At 34.2% G+C, this 24,640-nt stretch overlaps 1 protein-coding gene across 7 annotated transcripts in view; it reads left to right on the forward strand.

Moving 5' to 3' along the window:
* Arfrp1 (ADP-ribosylation factor related protein 1) overlaps window positions 1-24,640 on the forward strand; it is a 262,721-nt gene that overhangs the window by 107,072 nt on the left and 131,009 nt on the right. For all 7 annotated transcript variants that reach the window (XM_090381339.1, XM_090381340.1, XM_090381337.1 and 4 more), the window contains exon 6: window positions 11,139-11,209. In XM_090381339.1, coding sequence (XP_090237465.1) covers window positions 11,139-11,209 — 71 coding nt within the window. The remainder of the gene's footprint in view (window positions 1-11,138; window positions 11,210-24,640) is intronic.

The raw sequence follows: 24,640 nt of genomic DNA on the forward strand, positions 1-24,640 counted from the left end.
GCAATAACTCTGTATAGGCAATTGTTAAATGAAAGAGAAAAAAAGCATAAACAATCAACTTTAACCTCATATTTTAAAATGTGATTTCACTTTGTATGTAAGTTGACTGTTTATTTAATAAAACTTTTCTTTGTTCGAAAAAACGCTTTTCATTTTCTTTAAGTAGGAACGTATCCCTATTCTGGCCATAATATTTTTACCTCTGAAAACGAAGTTTCGCTTAACGAAGTAATTTCGTGGAACGCATCCTATTCGTTAATCGAGGTATGCCTGTATATACAATATATATATACATATATATATATTTATATATATGTATATATAATAACATAACATAATAACCTCCATGCACAAGTATAACCTGGGTATAACCTCCATGCACAAGTACATGGTGGGTGACCACCCAGGTGTGAACCAACGTAAGCAGGGGTCGAGGTGTGGCGCCCACACCACATGGAGGAACGCCGCCCCTCTATGTTACCAGGCAGTACTAGGTGGTAGATGACTCTCATCAACCGGTGAAATACCACCACTTTGCTTATTGGAGGCTTGAAATGGTGGAACCCATGTTTAGTCTCTAGAGCTAAGTTCCGGTCAACCTTTCCCTATCTCTTCCATCATGCAGTATGATTGATGACTTTTGAGGTTATGATGAACGTCGTGGCGAGATCCAATATTCCTTACATTTCGAGGGTACAGCTCTAAAACGGTGTTCGCAGGCCGGCCGCTAGTTAGTACACCGGACTGAACCTATTGGTAACTCTCTAGGAAGCTTCCGGATCAGCTAGTGTATAATCTTGCTGCCTCTACTCTGCCAGATAGTGACTGGAGGGAGTCCGAGTAGTGTGTATGCGGGGAGCATTGTCGAGGCCACGTTATGTCAAGGATCTGGGTATATTCTTACCACATGTACGCCATATCCAAAAATTTCATTACTTCATACAGCATGTCCCACCTACTTTTCCTTACTATTGAATACACCATGAATTGTCAAACTAATAGAGCAAGCTTATCTGTGAAAAGATCTAAACCTTCCAAGGACTTTCTAATTCATTTCACAAATATACGTGGTCTCAATTCTAATCTCAACGATGTCCATTTCCACTTGCAGTCTGCCAAACCCCATGTACTTTTTCTGACAGAATCTCAGTTATCGGTTGATTCATCTACTGCTCATCTCAGATGCCCAAATTATTCGCTGTATGATTCCTTTCGCCTCAAAGGTGGTACTTGTGCATATGTCCGTTCTGATATTCCCTGTCAGAGACTTGGCAATTTGGAATCTCCTCTCTTTGATCTTCTCTGGCTTAAAATCTCTCTACCTCATTGTGTCAAATTCATCTGTTGTCTCTACCGTTCTCCCAACTCCACTAATCACTTGGAGCTCTTTGACTTCCTCTCTTTGCAACCTGACTTTCTCCAGTCCAACTTTCCTAACAGTGAAGTAATTTTCCTTGGTGATTTTAATGTTCACAACTCCAGCTGGCTTCCGTTTTCTAGTCACACCGACCCAGCAGGTCGAGATGCTGAGGCTTTTGCAATTACTAATGACCTAGCACAGATTGTTCATTTACCTACAAGAATACCGGACAATCCTAATCATACAGCCAATACGCTTGATCTTTTTCTCACAAACAACCCTTCTAAGTACACGGTTGAAGTGAGAGGTCCTTTAGGCACTTCAGATCACAACTTGGTGATTGTCTCTTCTCCAATGGAACCTTTATCTCATGGCTATTCCCAACCACGTGTTGTTTGGCATTACAAGAATGCAAAATGGGATGACCTGCGAGACTTCTTTTCTTCTTTTCCTTGGTCGGATTACTGTTTCAAAACTTCTGATGTCAATGTTTGCTCAGATCGTGTCAGTGAAATTATTCTTGCAGGAATGGAATCCTTTATCCCACACTCCACTTTAAAATCTCGTCCTTTATCTAAACCTTGGTTTTCCAATAAATGTGCTAAGGCTGTCCAAGAGAAGAATGTTGCATATCGTAATTGGCTTGTTTCTAATTCTTCAGTTTCATTTTCTGCCTACACCAAAGCTCGCAACAGTTGTAAAGCAGTTATTAACCAGTCCAAACTAGAGTTTGAACAGGCTAAGAGTAGAAAACTTGCTTCTTGCCCTAATGGTCGCCGAGCATTCTGGTCTCTTGCCAAAGCTATTGGCCGCAACTTTTGCCCATCTTTGCTCCCACCTCTGTCCAAACCAGATGGTTCTGTTGCCACTTCAGCCAAGGATAAAGCTGACCTGCTAGCATCCCATTTTTCTTCCAGCTCATGTATTAATGATCTTGGTAAAACACCTCCCACCATTCCCAACATGCTCCATTCAATGCCTTCTGTGGTCTTCCGTCAAAAGGATATCAGAAGGATTTTGATGAATTTTGATGCTAAGAAAGCACCAGGTCCTGATGGTATTTCTCCACTTGTTCTCAAAACCTGTGCTCCTGAACTTACTCCTATTCTTTGCCGCCTTTTTTTACTTTCTTATTCCAAAGGTGTTTTTTCTTCTGCTTGGAAATTTGCTCATATCCAGCCAGTTCCTAAAAAGGGTGACAAATCCCTCCCATCCAATTATCGTCCCATTGCAATTACTTCTACTCTTTCTAAAGTAATGGAGAAATCAATTAACCGCCAACTCTTAAACTACCTAGAAACCTTCCGTCTGATCAACGATCACCAGTATGGATTCCGTCAGTGTCGATCCACTGGAGATATTCTGGCTTATGTTACCCATTTATGGACTAATTCAATGGAAAGGTTCGGTGAAACACAAGTAGTTGCTCTTGACATCTCAAAGGCTTTTGATCGTGTTTGGCATAAAGGTCTTCTAAACAAGCTTCCATCTTATGGTTTGCCAACTGTTTTTAGTAATTGGTTATCCAGTTTTCTCTCTGATCGCTCACTGAGGGTGATGGTAGATGGCTCTCTGTCTTCTAACTTCTCCACTAATGCCGGTGTCCCCCAAGGTTCAGTTCTTTCCCCCACTCTTTTCCTCTTGTATATCAATGACCTTCTTCCATTGACTGGAAATCCTATCCATAGTTTTGCCGATGATAGCACATTGCATTCAACTTTCCATTTTGAGAAACCTTGTCCTGCTCAATCAGCTTCAACTTCTCGAAAATCTGCTACCAATTCCTTAAATGCCGATCTTCAGGTTATTCTCCAGTGGGGCAAAGACAACTTAGTTGATTTCAACCCTTCTAAAACTCAGTCTTGTCTTATATCTCGCAAAAAGGATTCTTCTACTCCTATGCTTATCTTTAGTGACACTCCGATTTCTAGGCAAAATGAGATATCTCTTTTGGGGATTACCCTGACTTCTAATCTCTCTTGGCACAAGCACATTACAAATATTGCTTCCTCTGCATCTAAAAAACTTGGTTTTCTCTTTCGCTCTCGCCGTTACTTTTCTTCCAAACAGCTGCTCACTCTGTATAAATCGCAAATTCACCCTGCCATGGAATATTGTTCCCATATCTGGGGTGGTGCCCCCAAAACCTCTCTCCGGCTTCTTGATTCCATTCAGAAGAGGGCAGTTAGGTTAATTAATGATTCATCTCTAACAGAGTCTCTCCACTCGCTTTCTCATAGACGCACTGTTTCTGCTGCATGCCTCTTCTACAGATACTTCCATGAGCACTGTTCTTCTGAATTGGCTTCTATAATTCCTGCTCTCTCTTTCAAAACAGTCCGAACACGTGCCGCCACCAGCCAACATCCATTTACTGTCCAACTTCAAACCCACAGAACCAACTTTTCATCTTCCTCATTTATTCATTCAACTGCCGTTTTCTGGAACAACCTTCCTTCATACGTATTTCCTGAAAATTACAATCTACAGAAGTTCAAGTCCAATGTCAACAAATATCTTCTTTCGTCTTCCAGGAAATATCTTCTTTCGTCTTCCCTTCTTTCGATATTGCCTGCGATCCTATAGCTGTAGATATCACTACTACAGATTTGACAGAGTTAGCAGCTTGTAATAAGCATGTGGCATCTACTGATATTGCCTGCGATTCTTTTGCAGTTGGCACTACTCCCGATTCGACAGAGCTAGTAACTTAAAATAAACATAATAGCAGCTATCTAAAATTCAGTTGTTGTAGCAATACACTATGTCAGACCTGGCCTTACACGAGCAATAACAACAGTACTAATAACCTCGACGCTCCGGTTTTTTGCCATGCTAGTGGGGTTGTGTACCTCATTAATTGCAACTTATGTGAAGCAAAATATATTGGGCAAACTGGAGGGGAGCTGCATATTAGAATTAACGTACATAGGTCTCACATTAAAAATTTTGTAAATATTAAAGACATTGAACTACAGCACTTTCAAATACACAGCTTTAGTAATACCACTATTACTATTTTAGCTATTGAAAGAAACCACAGTACTAGGTTAGAAATTGAAAATATAAATATATTAAAATATAAAACCCTATATCCATACGGTCTTAATAATAAATTTAATGGACATTGCTACACCAACAATAATATAAACGAAACCTGTATATATAGCCTGTTTCAAATAGTAAAAAGACCCAAAGCTAACAGAATAATAAAAACTTATAATAGCAAAAAAGCCCGCACACGAAATATAACAGACAATTTTACTGACATGTTAATAAATTGGGATAAACCTGTTATACATGTTAAACAGATTCATGATTTTATATTTGGGTTGAAACACAGTAAGCTCCGAGCACTTGCCACTATCAACTACACCTATAGGCATAAGAATTTACACCTTAACCACCTACTTAAGGATATATTTAAATTCATGTTGAATAAAAAAACTAAAGCTACATATGAATATATCAACTTTAAATTTAGCCACGCATTATTGGATTATGTTTGCTTAGATAAGATTATCAACTTATACAAAAGTGATTTGCCTATTGCAAATGCACAGATATGCACCAGATTCAATTATAACAAACCGTTTGGACTTAGTCTGTAATTACAAAAAAACAGCTACTAACCTTGTCAATATTGAGGCGGTATGCTTTTGCCATTTACCACAATATCAGGCCTATGTGGACAAACACCATAAGCATATTATAACCGGAGATTTGAGCATCATAGACTATCCTGAACTGTGCGAGATTCTTTCTTTTGGATTTAAATTTCGACCAAAAACCCATATTAATACCAATGCCATCATTAAGCAACTACACTCAGATCTAATGAAATTCAGCCTAAAATTATCTTACAAATATAACATATCCTTAGAAGCCTTCCACATGTGGCTTACACTTACTTTCCAGGCTATCAAGAAACAGATAAGGTCCATATGCAATAAACTACCACCTCCTAAGGTTTTTAATTTAGCTATAATTAAACAGAAACTTAAAATAATACAAAATAAGTTTATACTTACTACCATTGATAAAGCCTCTAATAACTACAGTATTATATGTAAAAAAATTTACACTACCATATTATTAAACGAACTTAACAATAGTACCACTTACAAATTAGTAACAGACAAACGTAACTCTATTACCAAGAAAATACGGGCTTGGCATAAAAAATTAAAGCTAACTAACCATAACACCATATATCCATACATATACTGTATACCTAAATTTCACAAAACTCCTACCAGTTTTAGATTTATAACTTTGTGTAGGGATAGCTACGCTAAGATTCCACATCGCAAACTCGTTAATTTACTTCATACTATTTCTGAGAACATTGGTCATTCCAAAATTATTCTCAATAATAGACCGGTATTAAATTATATTAATAGTAACATAGACATAAATACTATAGAACATATCAATACATTTGACTTCAATAACTTGTTTACTAGTATCCCTCGTAACAGCTTAAAAACTGTGTTTACTGGATATTATAATAAATATAAAACTTTTTTACCTTGTGAGAAATACTATTGGGATGACCTTATTAACCTTTGTATTTTCAACAACTACATATTTAATGGCAGTAACTTATATAGGCAACACACAAGTACACCTATGGGTGCCTGTAGCTCATGTTTAGTGGCTAATCTATACCTACACCACTTTGAAAGTAACTTTAAGCGCAATATTATTATATACAGATATATTGACGATTTGATAGTTTTTAACATGCCAGATTTCCTTACAGAAGCAATTAAATACTATCCGCCAGAATTAATATTAGAACAAACTAACACAAACGGTTCCAAATTAGCTACGTTCCTAGACTTAGATATACGGATAATAAATAATATGGTACACACTAAGCTGTACGACAAATGTAAAGATTTTCATTTCTATTCTATAGACCTCACCAACTGGAACTCTAACATCTCTAAACGGATTCATCGCAATATCATTATCGCACAAGGTATCAGAAGATTATGCATATATAACAAGACCGATTACATTATAGATACACTTATAGATTTCAGATCTAAATTATTAAAAAATTGCTTCCCGCACTACATAATTGCACGATATCTTTATAAAGCCATATTGATAACAAATGGCGATATAACCTTAACACACAATATATCATGGATAAAGTCTTAAACCAGCACTGATACAGCATAGCCGTTGTGGGTTATTTTTCGTGGTAGTTACGTTACTTTGGCTTACATAGCCTTTGTTGGACATGTATGTATGTAAATAGTAGGCACTACAAAAGGAGTAAGTTTTATATAGCTTACATGCATTAGAAACGTTGTACCTATATTTGCTCTATGGGTAGGAACTTATTCTGTTAACATCTACAATTACTTCGAGAGATATCTAATTGCGGGCATTTTCTATGTATAACATTATGCAGCATATAAAAACTGCAGAGGGCACGGAGTATTTTAATACTAAATATATAGTTCAACGATTTTAACTACTTTTCCTAGGGGGGCTTCTGTCGGTAGGCGTGTATATAATCTACATGTGCTGATTCACGCGGGCTTTTTGTACTTTGGGCATACCGTGGTAAGCATTTATATTTTTTCTACGTAATGTTAACACATTCTATTGTCTTTACATCGCTTCCATAACCAGGATCCCTTACTATAAGGGTTGGGAATTTACGCTCCCGGTTGTATCCTAAGTTAGTTTATGATTTAGCTTTTCTATGCTTTTTAACTTTCTCCTTTTTATCCCTATTTTTTCATACCTCATGAACTATTAGAGTATCGAGGGGGATTGAGGTACTATACCTATACCTATACTTATACTTTTTCCGTTCGCCTTAGTTAGCACAAGCTTCTACTTTACTTGATAATCGCTTAGACTGCATATATTATAAACTATACACATAAGCCTAAAAATAGATATATCTCCTTCTCTAATTAAATTTTGGCTATCCGTCGGGCTAACAGTCATCTCGCCAGCTTACTGCTAAATTGGAACGTATCAACGAAAATACCTTTTATATTTATGGCCCTCTATCTCATTAATTTTTAACTATCATTCGGACAAGTTATGCTGGACAATGACTACAGAAACGGATAGCTCGTTAATTATGGTTGATACATTGAAAGGGTTAGCCCTTGAAAAAGCCCCTTTCAATGTATCTGATCGCCTATAATTAACTTTTTAATTGTACATTTGTATTGCTTATTTTATGTTATTTTGGCATATATGTATTTTTTCCAGGCTGCGTTTAGTACCCGTATAGGTTTTTGGTTTTTCTTGAGTAGCTATTTTACTAGCTTTCATTTCATGTTATACATTACAACTTAACTCAAATAATATACAGACGGATATAATGTTTAATCATTTTTGATGGCATTAATCAGATCTGTGGCAAAATAATATTACAGATTAGAAATAATATTATAAAATAGATATAAATTAACAATCCTATTTTCTTTTTACATACTTGGAGATACATATATATATATATATATCTGTCTCAGTCTCTCTCTCACACCATTACTGATTTGTATTAAATTTACGTCATTATTTAATTAAAATTAGCCTTTAATCTGTTTAAAATATTGATATTAACTTAACAGTTATTAATTAACATAATGAACATTTAAATTTAAATTAATATTGTATCATTACAAGTATAAATTTAAGATAATTGAGATGTTAAAAAATTAGAAAATTAACTTTTGGTCTCCAATTATCATAAATTTATATTTGTCCATACTAAATGTGAGATTAATTAAAATTATTTCTAGTTAAATTTGGTCGTAAACTGGAAATAACGGACTGTTGGTCTGACAGAACTTTAACTTACACCACTATGAAAAGAAGGTTAACAACAGCATTATAATGTATCATTATGTAGACGATCTACTTACCATCAGTCAGCCAGAATTTGATAATATCGCTACCAGTGTATACCCATTTGACTTGGCCATTACTTGCACTAAGCAACTAGAGCCACATACCTGGATATTCTTATTTCTATTGAACCAGAACACATGGAAACTAAAATATACAATGAAAGAAAAACCTTTAGTTTTAATACTTTAGCCTCCCAAATTGGCAGGATAACATCTCTAAAAACATACATAGAAATATAATAAAAATGCAGTGCTTTAGAATTCTAAATATATGTAAACAGGGATAATTACATTAAAAGCGAATGTATAAAGTTAATCAGTAAACCTAAGCATTACAGGGTACGCTTAAATTTCATTAAATATTGTATTAACAGAATGCTGCTTATGCATGCATGGTCGGAAGGTTTCTCACCACCTTGTTTATTGCAGATATATGGGCATCAGCACTTTAATATACTCAAATCATAGTGATTGTTAATCCTGTATTTTGTGAGCTAGCTTCACATCGGATATACTGTGTGTTCTCCATATGTCTTACAGTATTGGAACCACTGTACACATATAGACTATAGTATGGTCCTTATTCGCTTGCTTGGCATAATGAATGACCTTTGGTGATGTCTATTATACTAGCAAGCATTACACTCAGATTTTATTTTAATTTAATTTTTAAAATATTTTTATATTTTATTTTATTCCTTTGGCTGATCTCCAGAGTATGGGTACACCTTGTCATCGTGTTGTTAGCGTTGCTGAAGAATGGAGTGATTGTCCGGTCGAGTTTTGTGATTGGGTGATTACTGTGAATGCTTAATTTGTTTGATTGGATGTAAATTTGCTTCTGATTTTAGTGGTAAATTAGCATTAGTATTAATAGAGGCATACGATGCAAGAAAGCAAGCTTATGCAGCATCAGCCAAAAAAAAAAAAAAAAACCTCCCATTTGTGAATTTATCATTTGCTTTGTTTGTGTTCTTTAGTCATTATTGTGCTTGGTTATTGTTTAGTCATTGCTGTTGTGCTGCTCTCAGATTTTTTTTATTTCCTATTCTGTGTTCAACCCTAATGGAGCAAGTGACTGCAAAAATGTTGTATGATTTGGAAAAGGAGGGATGTAAGGCTGTAATTGGAGTTTGAAGTGGGGGTGGCACCCCCTCCCAAAAAAAAGCATTTTTGTAGATGTGCATGGGCATTCTCATTGTTAATGCACTCCGTCGTCTAGTAATGCATGGGTGAGAAATATCACTTGTGGCTTCTGGTGTTACAGAAAGCATTTTTGTAGACATGAATGAGCAATTCTTGTTGTTCGTGTACTCCAAATTATCCAATAATGTGTGTGCAGGCAAGGAGTATCACTGGTTGCATCTGGTGTTAATTTTTGCTACTTGTTTTAAAAAATTTGCATTTATACTCACCTATTTTTTGCTCCCTATTGCTGTTTCTTTTTCTTCATTTCAGCTCCGACATATTGTGATGTCACATGACATCCACCTGTAACATGCGGGCAAGGAGGAGAGGGGAAAGTAGTGAGTGGGAGATGCTTTCACATGCCAATCACTGCCTTCTTCCCCTTTCTTGCTGAAGTACGGAGGTGTACCCATAATCTGGAGTATAACCTTTTTTATTTTTATTTCCCTTTATTCCTTTCCTTATTATTCTAATCCTAAATACAACAGACATATACCTATTCCTTATTATATCACATAATACCTATTCCTTATTATCACATAATACTAAACTGAACAAAATCAGTTAGAGGGCTTTGCAACATACACATAGTGGCAAGACAAAAAAAATGCATGTGGTCTTTTCTTATTTGGCTGTACTACGGTAAGGATGTCTTTGGGTTAATTCTATGATTTTAATTAATTGCAGCTGCCACTATCTGTCAGACCTCTTATTTCCTATTATTTCCAGTTTACAACCAGAATTAATCCCCCATTATTTCTAGTTTGCAACTAAATTAACTCCCCAGATAGGTTTATGCTGATTTCTTTCACTTGTACATCGATGGGTGTTGGTCCCTATTGAGTGGCCATCAATGTATATAGGCTGTAATCAGCAGGAGATAAATTTAAATATTTATTGTGGTCAATATGTTAATGTTAGTTTTAATATCCGTATTACCCTTCTTCATTGTTACTCTTAGTTGCATATTAGTAATTGGTACATTAGAAATTCTAATACACAAACACAATTTATAATTTGAACGGCATGGTAGATTTAATTATATCAATATATATAGATATATATATATATATATATATATATATGTATATACTTTATTATATATATTATTTTTTATCATTACAATGAAATAGTCCTATTTATCATAGGTTGTTAGGAATGTGCTATTGATATGTGGTGACAATCCTGTGTTACAGTTAACAATTATACATTATATGCACATGATTTGACTCTATTCATTTGTACTGGATTGTATATAATTTATTATGAATCCAATTTTGTGGAGCGGATGTAGGCATGTTACGGTTGAATTCAGGCATTTTTAGCCTAATGGTGGTGACTAACAAGTTTAGTTGTTATTTAGTGTGTTATTAAACACAGTCAATGTATATGCCTATGTTTAAAATTTTGAAGTAACATGATGTTTTTTGTTTTGATAAATAAGGATATTGACAATGACTGCAAATGGCACTTTATAGCTATAGTTTCTTTTAGTCTTTAATATATTTATATATAATATAATTATTTGATATGATTTTTCATATCAAATAATTATTTGATTATTATTGAGCCAAATTGATTATTATTTGATTATTATTTAAGCCAAATAATCATTGGCTTAAAATTTTTTTTTTAAATAGCAAAATTAAAATGTATTCTAGACTGACTTTCAGATATAAATATTATAAGGTTAATTTCAGAAAAAATGATATCCAGTGAAGCTTTGCATGGAATTCCATTATTGATGGTAGCCAATAAGCAAGACATTCCTGTAAGCATATCTCATAACATTCTCTTCTTTTCTTTTCTTTTTTTTAACTTTGCTTTCAGATTTCTTTGTTAAATATTCTGAATTAATTATAAAGTCATTTAAATGTAGACCATACATATTTTTCTAACCAAAGATAATTAGATTACTTGATTTATCATCATACAGTCAATTATATATATAGTCGTATATTTCTTATACAGCAGAAGAATACTATAGCAGTATACACGAGAATGCTATATACAGTACAAAGTGTATACATTTCTGATGCTTTATTTAGTTCATATATTGAAATTTCATTCCTATATTAATGAACTTATGTTACTATATTTTTCATTACAACTACATATATTACAATTGGTTATTACTAATTTAAAGTCTTTTCAATGGTTTTAGTGGCTTTCTTAGCCTAGTGGCCGAGACATGGATTTCTTATGATAATATTGTTCAAAGGTTAATGGTCCATAAGTTAGTATTGTCAAAATTATGCAAGGAAACCAACCAAACAAACCTTATGCAATACCAGCAAAAAAAAAAAAAACCCACACTGCATTTGCCTATTACTTTTAATAATTTGTTAAAGCCATCTTTAAATTTATTTAAATTACACGCTGCTACAATGAAGTTTATTCCAAAAATAGTCTCTCTCAATGTGAATTTCTGCATGTCTCTTTGAAATAATCTTTTTTTCAGTTTAAATTTATATCCGCTTGTCTGCAACAAAGAGCAAAGATAACAAGTATTTAGTGAAACCTTACTTAAGGTAGGTTGCCATGTGAATTCCTAGTTACAGAGTCTGCAATTTATACAACTACAATCTTTTGATAAGGATATCTTTGGTATCCCCCCCCCCCCACCACATTATGTATAACTTTTAGATTAATGCCTATTATGGGAATAACATGAGATTAGATGAACTCCTCAGTTGTATTGCAGGTGGATTAAGTCCATATGGTGCCAGGTGTTATTATTATTAAAGGCACAATATAGTTGCAATATACTTGCATGTTTAATCTTATGGGCTTACAAAGTATATTACTTGTTTGATGTTTGCAGATCCATATGAGGCGTCTCCGTAGCCAGGTGGGAAGGAGCAGCAGTGCGTACCACACGCTTCTTGATTAGACCTGGGTTCGAGCCCGTCACCACCAAATATGGAGGATGCGGAAAGGTCAAGGAATGACCACCGCATATTCCGGAGCAATATGGCCTTAGTTGCTAATGCTCCTAAAAACCAAACAACAACAGCAGATCCATATGAAATGGGACATGATAGAGCCAAGGGAGATTTATTTGTGTATATTCAATGTAAAGAGTGTGAGGATATTAGATGTCAACTCAGCATTCTGATGGATGTTTATGAGAGCTTGAAGAACAGAGTGGATGCCTTCAAAGGAATTAACTTGGGGAACCCATCAACTAGGGATTGTTCCCCGGGATTTCAGATCCCGGGATCCCGGTTGATTTTTGCTGTGGGATTTATCTCGGGAAATTTTCTTTATCCCGGGATTTCCCAGTCTGAATTACTAACTTTAATAATCAATACTTACAGTCTTACACACACACATTATAAATATATATATATATATATATATATATATATATATATATATATATATATATATATATATTATAGTTTGATTGCTTAGATGAATTAAACTTTAGTGTCTATTTTCCATTGGGTATTAGGGTGTATCCTGAACAGGAGATTTTGTTAGCATTTCAAGTCTAACATATTCCTAGGGGTCTGTGGTGGCGTTCAAATTATATAATAAACAATAATAAAAAGTTAGTTCTAATACTAATTATTTAATTTTAATTAATGTTATTAATCAATACTAAACAATACTAAATACCATTCCCTTATTTGGTCATCTATCCACTACTTCTTCAGGGGCTTTGAGCGGATCGATAGCCAGTTTTAAAGGAATGTCTCATAATTACCCGTTTCTGTTAACTCCTTATCAGTTTTGCCTTTTTAGTGAGATTTTTTAACACAAATATATATATATATGTGCGATCATCGTGCGCTGGCAAGATAAATAGTTTCTTCATAATTTGAGATATTGTCAGCAATAAAGGTGTGTGTGTGTGTATGTATATATATATATATATATATATCTGATAATTTAAAATAATATGATATTTAAAATAACATCAGCCAGTAGTACGGCAATAATACAGAGCGAAACAGAATGCAAAATAATATAAAATAAACAAACAGGGAAGGGAAAGTAGAGATAGTAGAAACCAAGGTAGTCAATAATCCCCTATATAATTTAGTCAATTAAGCAATTAAACGCAATTAATAAAAAAGATACAAATTTAAAATAATGCCAATTATAAATAATTTAGCGGCACCCCCCTAGAAGGTACCAGTTCCAAAAGACGTGAAATATCACCAAAAAAGGTTAAAGAAACTACCAAAAATAAAATATCAAAATAATAAATCAAAACAATAGACTGACCATTATGCCCCATATCGACAGAGGACCACGAGGCCATTAATGGTCATGGAATCGCTGCATTTCAATCGTCATACAAATCATCGCAAAGGCAGAAATATCGAAGAACCAAACCACCTCTCCATTCTCCGATAGATGAACCAATGCAGAGGATTTGCATGGCGGTGGTCCTTATGCAGCGAAAAAATAATCTATAGAACAGACAGCACTCTTGATCAGAGCCACACCACTGACATAATGCAAGCTTAACCAGCTTATATAATAGAAAGGAAAAGAATAGATGGCGGCACAGGCGCTGCTATTTAGCATATCAACCCACTACTACCCTAATTTATATTATGTAAAGTAAAAATTAGACAAAAGTAATAAAAAGAAATAATTATGGCTATATAGCTATCATCAGAGGCAGCAACTGCACATCCCCCACATGATGCTCAATTATATCTGATAATTTAAAATAATATGATATTTAAAATAACATCAGCCAGTAGTACGGCAATAATACAGAGCGAAACAGAACGCAAAATAATATAAAATAAACAAACAGGGAAGGGAAAGTAGAGATAGTAGAAACCAAGGTAGTCAATAATCCCCTATATAATTTAGTCAATTAAGCAATTAAACGCAATTAATAAAAAAGATACAAATTTAAAATAATGCCAATTATAAATAATTTAGCGGCACCCCCCTAGAAGGTACCAGTTCCAAAAGACGTGAAATATCACCAAAAAAGGTTAAAGAAACTACCAAAAATAAAATATCAAAATAATAAATCAAAACAATAGACTGACCATTATGCCCCATATCGACAGAGGACCACGAGGCCATTAATGGTCATGGAATCGCTGCATTTCAATCGTCATACAAATCATCGCAAAGGCAGAAATATCGAAGAACCAAACCACCTCTCCATTCTCCGATAGATGAACCAATGCAGAGGATTTGCATGGCGGTGGTCCTTATGCAGCGAAAAAATAATCTATAGAACAGACAGCACTCTTGATCAGAGCCACACCACTGACATAATGCAAGCTTAACCAGCTTATATAATAGAAAGGAAAAGAATAGATGGCGGCACAGGCGCTGCTATTTAGCATATCAACCCACTACTACCCTAATTTATATTATGTAAAGTAAAAATTAGACAAAAGTAATAAAAAGAAATAATTATGGCTATATAGCTATCATCAGAGGCAGCAACTGCACATCCCCCACATGATGCTCAATTATATCTGATAATTTAAAATAATATGATATTTAAAATAACATCAGCCAGTAGTACGGCAATAATACAGAGCGAAACAGAACGCAAAATAATATAAAATAAACAAACAGGGAAGGGAAAGTAGAGATAGTAGAAACCAAGGTAGTCAATAATCCCCTATATAATTTAGTCAATTAAGCAATTAAACGCAATTAATAAAAAAGATACAAATTTAAAATAATGCCAATTATAAATAATTTAGCGGCACCCCCCTAGAAGGTACCAGTTCCAAAAGACGTGAAATATCACCAAAAAAGGTTAAAGAAACTACCAAAAATAAAATATCAAAATAATAAATCAAAACCATAGACTGACCATTATGCCCCATATCGACAGAGGACCACGAGGCCATTAATGGTCATGGAATCGCTGCATTTCAATCGTCATACAAATCATCGCAAAGGCAGAAATATCGAAGAACCAAACCACCTCTCCATTCTCCGATAGATGAACCAATGCAGAGGATTTGCATGGCGGTGGTCCTTATGCAGCGAAAAAATAATCTATAGAACAGACAGCACTCTTGATCAGAGCCACACCACTGACATAATGCAAGCTTAACCAGCTTATATAATAGAAAGGAAAAGAATAGATGGCGGCACAGGCGCTGCTATTTAGCATATCAACCCACTACTACCCTAATTTATATTATGTAAAGTAAAAATTAGACAAAAGTAATAAAAAGAAATAATTATGGCTATATAGCTATCATCAGAGGCAGCAACTGCACATCCCCCACATGATGCTCAATTATATCTGATAATTTAAAATAATATGATATTTAAAATAACATCAGCCAGTAGTACGGCAATAATACAGAGCGAAACAGAACGCAAAATAATATAAAATAAACAAACAGGGAAGGGAAAGTAGAGATAGTAGAAACCAAGGTAGTCAATAATCCCCTATATAATTTAGTCAATTAAGCAATTAAACGCAATTAATAAAAAATTGTCTATTGTTTTGATTTATTATTTTGATATTTTATTTTTGGTAGTTTCTTTAACCTTTTTTGGTGATATTTCACGTCTTTTGGAACTGGTACCTTCTAGGGGGGTGCCGCTAAATTATTTTTAATTGGCATTATTTTAAATTTGTATCTTTTTTATTAATTGCGTTTAATTGCTTAATTGACTAAATTATATAGGGGATTATTGACTACCTTGGTTTCTACTATCTCTACTTTCCCTTCCCTGTTTGTTTATTTTATATTATTTTGCGTTCTGTTTCGCTCTGTATTATTGCCGTACTACTGGCTGATGTTATTTTAAATATCATATTATTTTAAATTATCAGATATAATTGAGCATCATGTGGGGGATGTGCAGTTGCTGCCTCTGATGATAGCTATATAGCCATAATTATTTCTTTTTATTACTTTTGTCTAATTTTTACTTTACATAATATAAATTAGGGTAGTAGTGGGTTGATATGCTAAATAGCAGCGCCTGTGCCGCCATCTATTCTTTTCCTTTCTATTATATAAGCTGGTTAAGCTTGCATTATGTCAGTGGTGTGGCTCTGATCAAGAGTGCTGTCTGTTCTATAGATTATTTTTTCGCTGCATAAGGACCACCGCCATGCAAATCCTCTGCATTGGTTCATCTATCGGAGAATGGAGAGGTGGTTTGGTTCTTCGATATTTCTGCCTTTGCGATGATTTGTATGACGATTGAAATGCAGCGATTCCATGACCATTAATGGCCTCGTGGTCCTCTGTCGATATGGGGCATAATGGTCAGTCTATTGTTTTGATTTATTATTTTGATATTTTATTTTTGGTAGTTTCTTTAACCTTTTTTGGTGATATTTCACGTCTTTTGGAACTGGTACCTTCTAGGGGGGTGCCGCTAAATTATTTATAATTGGAATTATTTTAAATTTGTATCTTTTTTATTAATTGCGTTTAATTGCTTAATTGACTAAATTATATAGGGGATTATTGACTACCTTGGTTTCTACTATCTCTACTTTCCCTTCCCTGTTTGTTTATTTTATATTATTTTGCGTTCTGTTTCGCTCTGTATTATTGCCGTACTACTGGCTGATGTTATTTTAAATATCATATTATTTTAAATTATCAGATATAATTGAGCATCATGTGGGGGATGTGCAGTTGCTGCCTCTGATGATAGCTATATAGCCATAATTATTTCTTTTTATTACTTTTGTCTAATTTTTACTTTACATAATATAAATTAGGGTAGTAGTGGGTTGATATGCTAAATAGCAGCGCCTGTGCCGCCATCTATTCTTTTCCTTTCTATTATATAAGCTGGTTAAGCTTGCATTATGTCAGTGGTGTGGCTCTGATCAAGAGTGCTGTCTGTTCTATAGATTATTTTTTCGCTGCATAAGGACCACCGCCATGCAAATCCTCTGCATTGGTTCATCTATCGGAGAATGGAGAGGTGGTTTGGTTCTTCGATATTTCTGCCTTTGCGATGATTTGTATGACGATTGAAATGCAGCGATTCCATGACCATTAATGGCCTCGTGGTCCTCTGTCGATATGGGGCATAATGGTCAGTCTATTGTTTTGATTTATTATTTTGATATTTTATTTTTGGTAGTTTCTTTAACCTTTTTTGGTGATATTTCACGTCTTTTGGAACTGGTACCTTCTAGGGGGGTGCCGCTAAATTATTTATAATTGGCATTATTTTAAATTTGTATCTTTTTTATTAATTGCGTTTAATTGCTTAATTGACTAAATTATATAGGGGATTATTGACTACCTTGGTTTCTACTATCTCTACTTTCCCTTCCCTGTTTGTTTATTTTATATTATTTTGCGTTCTGTTTCGCTCTGTATTATTGCTGTACTACTGGCTGATGTTATTTTAAATATCATATTATTTTAAATTATCAGATATAATTGAGCATCATGTGGGGGATGTGCAGTTGCTGCCTCTGATGATAGCTATATAGCCATAATTATTTCTTTTTATTACTTTTGTCTAATTTTTACTTTACATAATATAAATTAGGGTAGTAGTGGGTTGATATGCTAAATAGCAGCGCCTGTGCCGCCATCTATTCTTTTCCTTTCTATTATATAAGCTGGTTAAGCTTGCATTATGTCAGTGGTGTGGCTCTGATCAAGAGTGCTGTCTGTTCTATAGATTATTTTTTCGCTGCATAAGGACCACCGCCATGCAAATCCTCTGCATTGGTTCATCTATCGGAGAATGGAGAGGTGGTTTGGTTCTTCGATATTTCTGCCTTTGCGATGATTTGTATGACGATTGAAATGCAGCGATTCCATGACCATTAATGGCCTCGTGGTCCTCTGTCGATATGGGGCATAATGGTCAGTCTATTGTTTTGATTTATTATTTTGATATTTTATTTTTGGTAGTTTCTTTAACCTTTTTTGGTGATATTTCACGTCTTTTGGAACTGGTACCTTCTAGGGGGGTGCCGCTAAATTATTTATAATTGGCATTATTTTAAATTTGTATCTTTTTTATTAATTGCGTTTAATTGCTTAATTGACTAAATTATATAGGGGATTATTGACTACCTTGGTTTCTACTATCTCTACTTTCCCTTCCCTGTTTGTTTATTTTATATTATTTTGCGTTCTGTTTCGCTCTGTATTATTGCCGTACTACTGGCTGATGTTATTTTAAATATCATATTATTTTAAATTATCAGATATAATTGAGCATCATGTGGGGGATGTGCAGTTGCTGCCTCTGATGATAGCTATATAGCCATAATTATTTCTTTTTATTACTTTTGTCTAATTTTTACTTTACATAATATAAATTAGGGTAGTAGTGGGTTGATATGCTAAATAGCAGCGCCTGTGCCGCCATCTATTCTTTTCCTTTCTATTATATAAGCTGGTTAAGCTTGCATTATGTCAGTGGTGTGGCTCTGATCAAGAGTGCTGTCTGTTCTATAGATTATTTTTTCGCTGCATAAGGACCACCGCCATGCAAATCCTCTGCATTGGTTCATCTATCGGAGAATGGAGAGGTGGTTTGGTTCTTCGATATTTCTGCCTTTGCGATGATTTGTATGACGATTGAAATGCAGCGATTCCATGACCATTAATGGCCTCGTGGTCCTCTGTCGATATGGGGCATAATGGTCAGTCTATTGTTTTGATTTATTATTTTGATATTTTATTTTTGGTAGTTTCTTTAACCTTTTTTGGTGATATTTCACGTCTTTTGGAACTGGTACCTTCTAGGGGGGTGCCGCTAAATTATTTATAATTGGCATTATTTTAAATTTGTATCTTTTTTATTAATTGCGTTTAATTGCTTAATTGACTAAATTATATAGGGGATTATTGACTACCTTGGTTTCTACTATCTCTACTTTCCCTTCCCTGTTTGTTTATTTTATATTATTTTGCGTTCTGTTTCGCTCTGTATTATTGCCGTACTACTGGCTGATGTTATTTTAAATATCATATTATTTTAAATTATCAGATATAATTGAGCATCATGTGGGGGATGTGCAGTTGCTGCCTCTGATGATAGCTATATAGCCATAATTATTTCTTTTTATTACTTTTGTCTAATTTTTACTTTACATAATATAAATTAGGGTAGTAGTGGGTTGATATGCTAAATAGCAGCGCCTGTGCCGCCATCTATTCTTTTCCTTTCTATTATATAAGCTGGTTAAGCTTGCATTATGTCAGTGGTGTGGCTCTGATCAAGAGTGCTGTCTGTTCTATAGATTATTTTTTCGCTGCATAAGGACCACCGCCATGCAAATCCTCTGCATTGGTTCATCTATCGGAGAATGGAGAGGTGGTTTGGTTCTTCGATATTTCTGCCTTTGCGATGATTTGTATGACGATTGAAATGCAGCGATTCCATGACCATTAATGGCCTCGTGGTCCTCTGTCGATATGGGGCATAATGGTCAGTCTATTGTTTTGATTTATTATTTTGATATTTTATTTTTGGTAGTTTCTTTAACCTTTTTTGGTGATATTTCACGTCTTTTGGAACTGGTACCTTCTAGGGGGGTGCCGCTAAATTATTTATAATTGGCATTATTTTAAATTTGTATCTTTTTTATTAATTGCGTTTAATTGCTTAATTGACTAAATTATATAGGGGATTATTGACTACCTTGGTTTCTACTATCTCTACTTTCCCTTCCCTGTTTGTTTATTTTATATTATTTTGCGTTCTGTTTCGCTCTGTATTATTGCCGTACTACTGGCTGATGTTATTTTAAATATCATATTATTTTAAATTATCAGATATAATTGAGCATCATGTGGGGGATGTGCAGTTGCTGCCTCTGATGATAGCTATATAGCCATAATTATTTCTTTTTATTACTTTTGTCTAATTTTTACTTTACATAATATATATATATATATATATATCTTTCTTTTGTGCATCGTTAATGCCATTGTTTTTTGCTGTATTGGCCAATTGAACATTATACGTGCCAGTATATATTTGTTTCTAATTGTTCAAATTTTTTATTGTTACCTATTATTGGTGGTTTTTACATATAGGCATTAGTATTCATACAATTCTGGTCATTAATCTAGCCTTATTTAGGTCATCTTAATTCCGCATGGAATTAAGATAACCTTTGCTACAGATAAAAATTTTCATCAATAATTCGTCATGAAAATTCATTATCATTAAGCATTAAACTTCTAAGCCTAATATGTATAGGCCATGCAGAATTAAGATGACCTAAATAAGGCTAGATTAATGACCAGAATTGTATGAACACTAATGCCTATATGTAAAAACCACCAATAATAGGTAACAATAAAAAATTCGAACAGTTAGAAATGTGTATGTATATACAGGGTGATTCACTACCAGTGCGACAAACTTGCAGGAGGTGTAGGGGCCACAAAGACGAATCGGAATCACATAGCATTGCAGGGTCCGAAATGCCTTTGTCATGATGTAGAGGACATTGAATGGGAGGTCGCGTGAACAGCGATCCCGCTGGAAGTCAGCATTTGCTAACCATTTCTGTTGAAGAAACCAAGTAGCAAAAGTCCACCGGAGTGGATAATCCGCAGGCTCCAATGATTGGATGCGTTGCAGATGGTATGAACTCATTTGGTTTGTTGACAGTATCCTCCATACAGTGGATTGGGAAATACCCAATCGTTGGCCTATCGCTCGAGTACTCGTACTCGGATTGCCTTGTGCAAGACGTAGAACATGCTCCTCATTGTCTGGTGTCCTCGTCGTTTGCTCTCGATTCATGGTACCTCTAGTGAAACAACCAGTCTCACGTAACCTTCTCATCATACGATTAAAATCGTATGATGAGGAGCACGCCTGTGTGGGAAACGTTCCTGGTACAAGCGCAGAGCGGCACGCCCGTTACAGTCCGCAGCTCCATACGCGAGGTGCATGTCGGCCAGTTCAACGTTTGAATACACATCCATCCTACTGCCTCGGGAACCGGTTCGCAAATGCTGACTTCCAGCGGGATCGCTGTTCACGCGACCTCCCGTTCAACGTCCTCTACTGCATGACGAAGGCATTTCAGACCCTGCAATGCTGTGTGATTCCGATTCGTCTTTGTGCCCCCTACACCTCCTGCAAGTTTGTCGCACTGGTAGTGAATCACCCTGTATATATATATAAGTGTTACAAATGAAAGTAAATAAAAATAAAAATAAATATAGATGGAGAAGTTATTAATCACAAAATGCCAAGCCTAGTTGAAGAGAAAAAAGAGAGAAAGAATGTTAAGAACCTATAAAAAAAAAAAACCATTAAGTAGAATTAAGTCTGAATTAATGCCGAATTAACAGTCTAATCATATGTACAGAAGCTGAAAGAAAAAGAGGGGAGGGTAATAGAGATAAAAATTATAAAATTCAAAAATAAAAATTAAAGAATTAAAATTTTTAAAAATTTAAAAGATTAAAAATTGGTACATAGATCAGGTATTTCATCAGGGGGCCACACCTGATCATGTACCAAACACTGTGTTTCTATGCAAACTCATGCTGATGGAGAAGCTATTAAAATGAAATAGATAAAAAAAAAATTTAATCTCCAGAAACATGAGTAAGGTAGCCCCAACGCAGTGTATTTAGATTAATAAATTGAGTCGATAATATGTAAGAACGCAAATGTAGTGTGTTTAGTTTAATAAATTGAGGAGAAAGTATGTAAGAACGCAGTGTGTTTAAATTGAAAGTATGTAAATTAAATAATAATAATAATAAATAACAAGGTAGTGGTATAGAAAAAGGAAGCAATGCAAGGTAAGGGAGGGAAAGGAAGTTAAAATTATAGAGGCTAAATAAAGAAATTTAGAGAAAAAATAAAGAAGTTAAAAATATGATCACTTTTCAAGCAGTGGAAAATTCAAATGTACAACTGTAAAGGTATCAAATTAACCCTAATCAAGGTGGAACATGGTGAAACCGAATTTTTCTTTAATGAAATCAGAGAGATTTTTTATACAGTTGTACATTTAAATGGTGATATTTCCACTGCTTGGAAAGTGATCACACATAATGACTTCTATTAGAACGATGTTCGTGTTCTTTCACTTCCTAAGTTTTTCTTTTCATTTTTCGTAATTTAATATTATCAGTAATTACTTATGTTCAATCTTATTTTCTCTATTTTATTTTGGCCACAGAGGGCTCCCATAGTTCTTCTCTTCTGAGCAACTCCACCATCGTTGTCATATTTCTCCTTCTGTTTGCATTCCATTCTTATTAATCATATTCTCATAATTGTACCTTATTAATCATATTCGCATAATTGTATCTTATTAATCATATTCACATAATTGTACCTTATTAATCATATTCACATAATTGTACCTTATTAATCATATTCACATAATTGTACCTTATTAATCATATTCACATAATTGTACCTTATTAATCATATTCGCATAATTGTATCTTCATTTCTTGATTATATTCCACTCAACTTGTTTCTGCCAAATATCATAGGTATTTAATTTTTCTCCTTTTCATATTTTATATCATATTTCACATATCTATCACTCAAAATATACACTACAAGCTAGCGGTATTAATTTCCACTTCTACTAACACTCTCACAGCCAAGGCCCTCTCTATGAGGTTGGGTACTTACACACCCGACTTGCCTAGTATACTTTAAACTCTTTTCCTTCTCTTTACATCTTTCTACTCTTCGTTTTTCCGTTCGTTGAACTATTAGTGTAATACGAGGGTGATTCAGGCATTCTCACTTTTCTTATTCTCACTATCTTTGCCTCTATATTTTTAACTTATTTTCCCTCCCTTACCTTGCATTGCTTCCTTTTTCTATACCGCTACCTTGTTATTTATTATTATTATTATTTAATTTACATACTTTCGATTTAAACACAATGCATTCTTACATACTTTCTACTCAATTTATTAAACTAAACACACTACATTTGCGTTCTTACATACTATTGACTCAATTTATTAATCTAAATACACTGCGTTGGGGCTACCTTACTCATGTTTCTGGAGATTAAAATTTTTTTTTTTATCTATTTCATTTTAATAGCTTCTCCATCAGCACGAGTTTTCATAGAAACACAGTGTTTGGTACATGATCAGGTGTAGTCCCCTGATGAAATACCTGATCTATGATCTATGTACCAATTTTTAATCTTTTAAATTTTTAAAAATTTTAATTCTTTAATTTTTATTTTTGAATTTTATAATTTTTATCTCTATTACCCTCCCCTCTTTTTCTTTCAGCTTCTGTACATATGATTAGCCTGTTAATTCGGCATTAATTCAGACTTAATTCTACTTAATGGTTTTTTTTTTTTATAGGTTCTTAACATTCTTTCTCTCTTTGTTCTCTTCAACTAGGCTTGGCATTTTGTGATTAATAACTTCTCCATCTATATTTATTTTTATTTTCATTTGTAACACTTTTTTATCTCATTTTTTAACACTTTTGTCTCATTTGTAACAGGATATACATGTATCCTGTTTTGCTGCTTGGCGCATTCAGGTACACGTACTGTTTTCGTTTTTTTTTTTTTTTTTTTCCCCCACTTCTTTGTTTTCATATTTCATATATATACATACACACACACACACACACACACACACACATATATATATATATATATTTGTATGTACACACACACACATATATATATATAAAAAGCAGAAAGCGAAACGCCAGCACTTTCTTACATATCTGTAATGTCATCGTTGTTATTTCTCGAGTCTTGACTCTTCTCAACTGAGTCGACTCGAGCTCTCGGACACATTCACAATACGATTATACATGTCATTTGTCCTAGAAAGATCCTCTTTCAGTTAAGTCGCTTTATATATATTTTATTGTTTTAATATTTTGTGACGGTGGAGAGATCAAAAACATTTGTCTGGCAGTACTTCATTAAATGTAATAATAATGAAGAAGCAAAGTGTAGTCATTGTGGTGCAATACTCAAATGTAGAGGTTTTTCTACAAGTGGCTTGCTTTGGCATTTAAAAACTAAACATTCTATTGAGAAGCCTACGTCGGCAAATGATTGTAACCTCAAACGTTCTGCAGTGGATGAATCTGTAGAATGCTCTTTGAAATGTTTAAAAAGTGTTCATTCTCAGCCAACATTGTTTAGTTTTTAAAGAAAGACACAAAAGAAGAAATCATTGCAAAGCTTGTAGCTGTAGATGGATTTCCTATCAGTGCCATATGTAAAAGTGAATTTATTCAGCAACCATTCAGTGAAAAA

Source organism: Mastigoproctus giganteus, chromosome 9, assembly GCF_048544385.1.
Source record: "Mastigoproctus giganteus isolate SK-2022 chromosome 9, ASM4854438v1, whole genome shotgun sequence".
NCBI lineage: Eukaryota > Metazoa > Arthropoda > Arachnida > Uropygi > Thelyphonidae > Mastigoproctus > Mastigoproctus giganteus.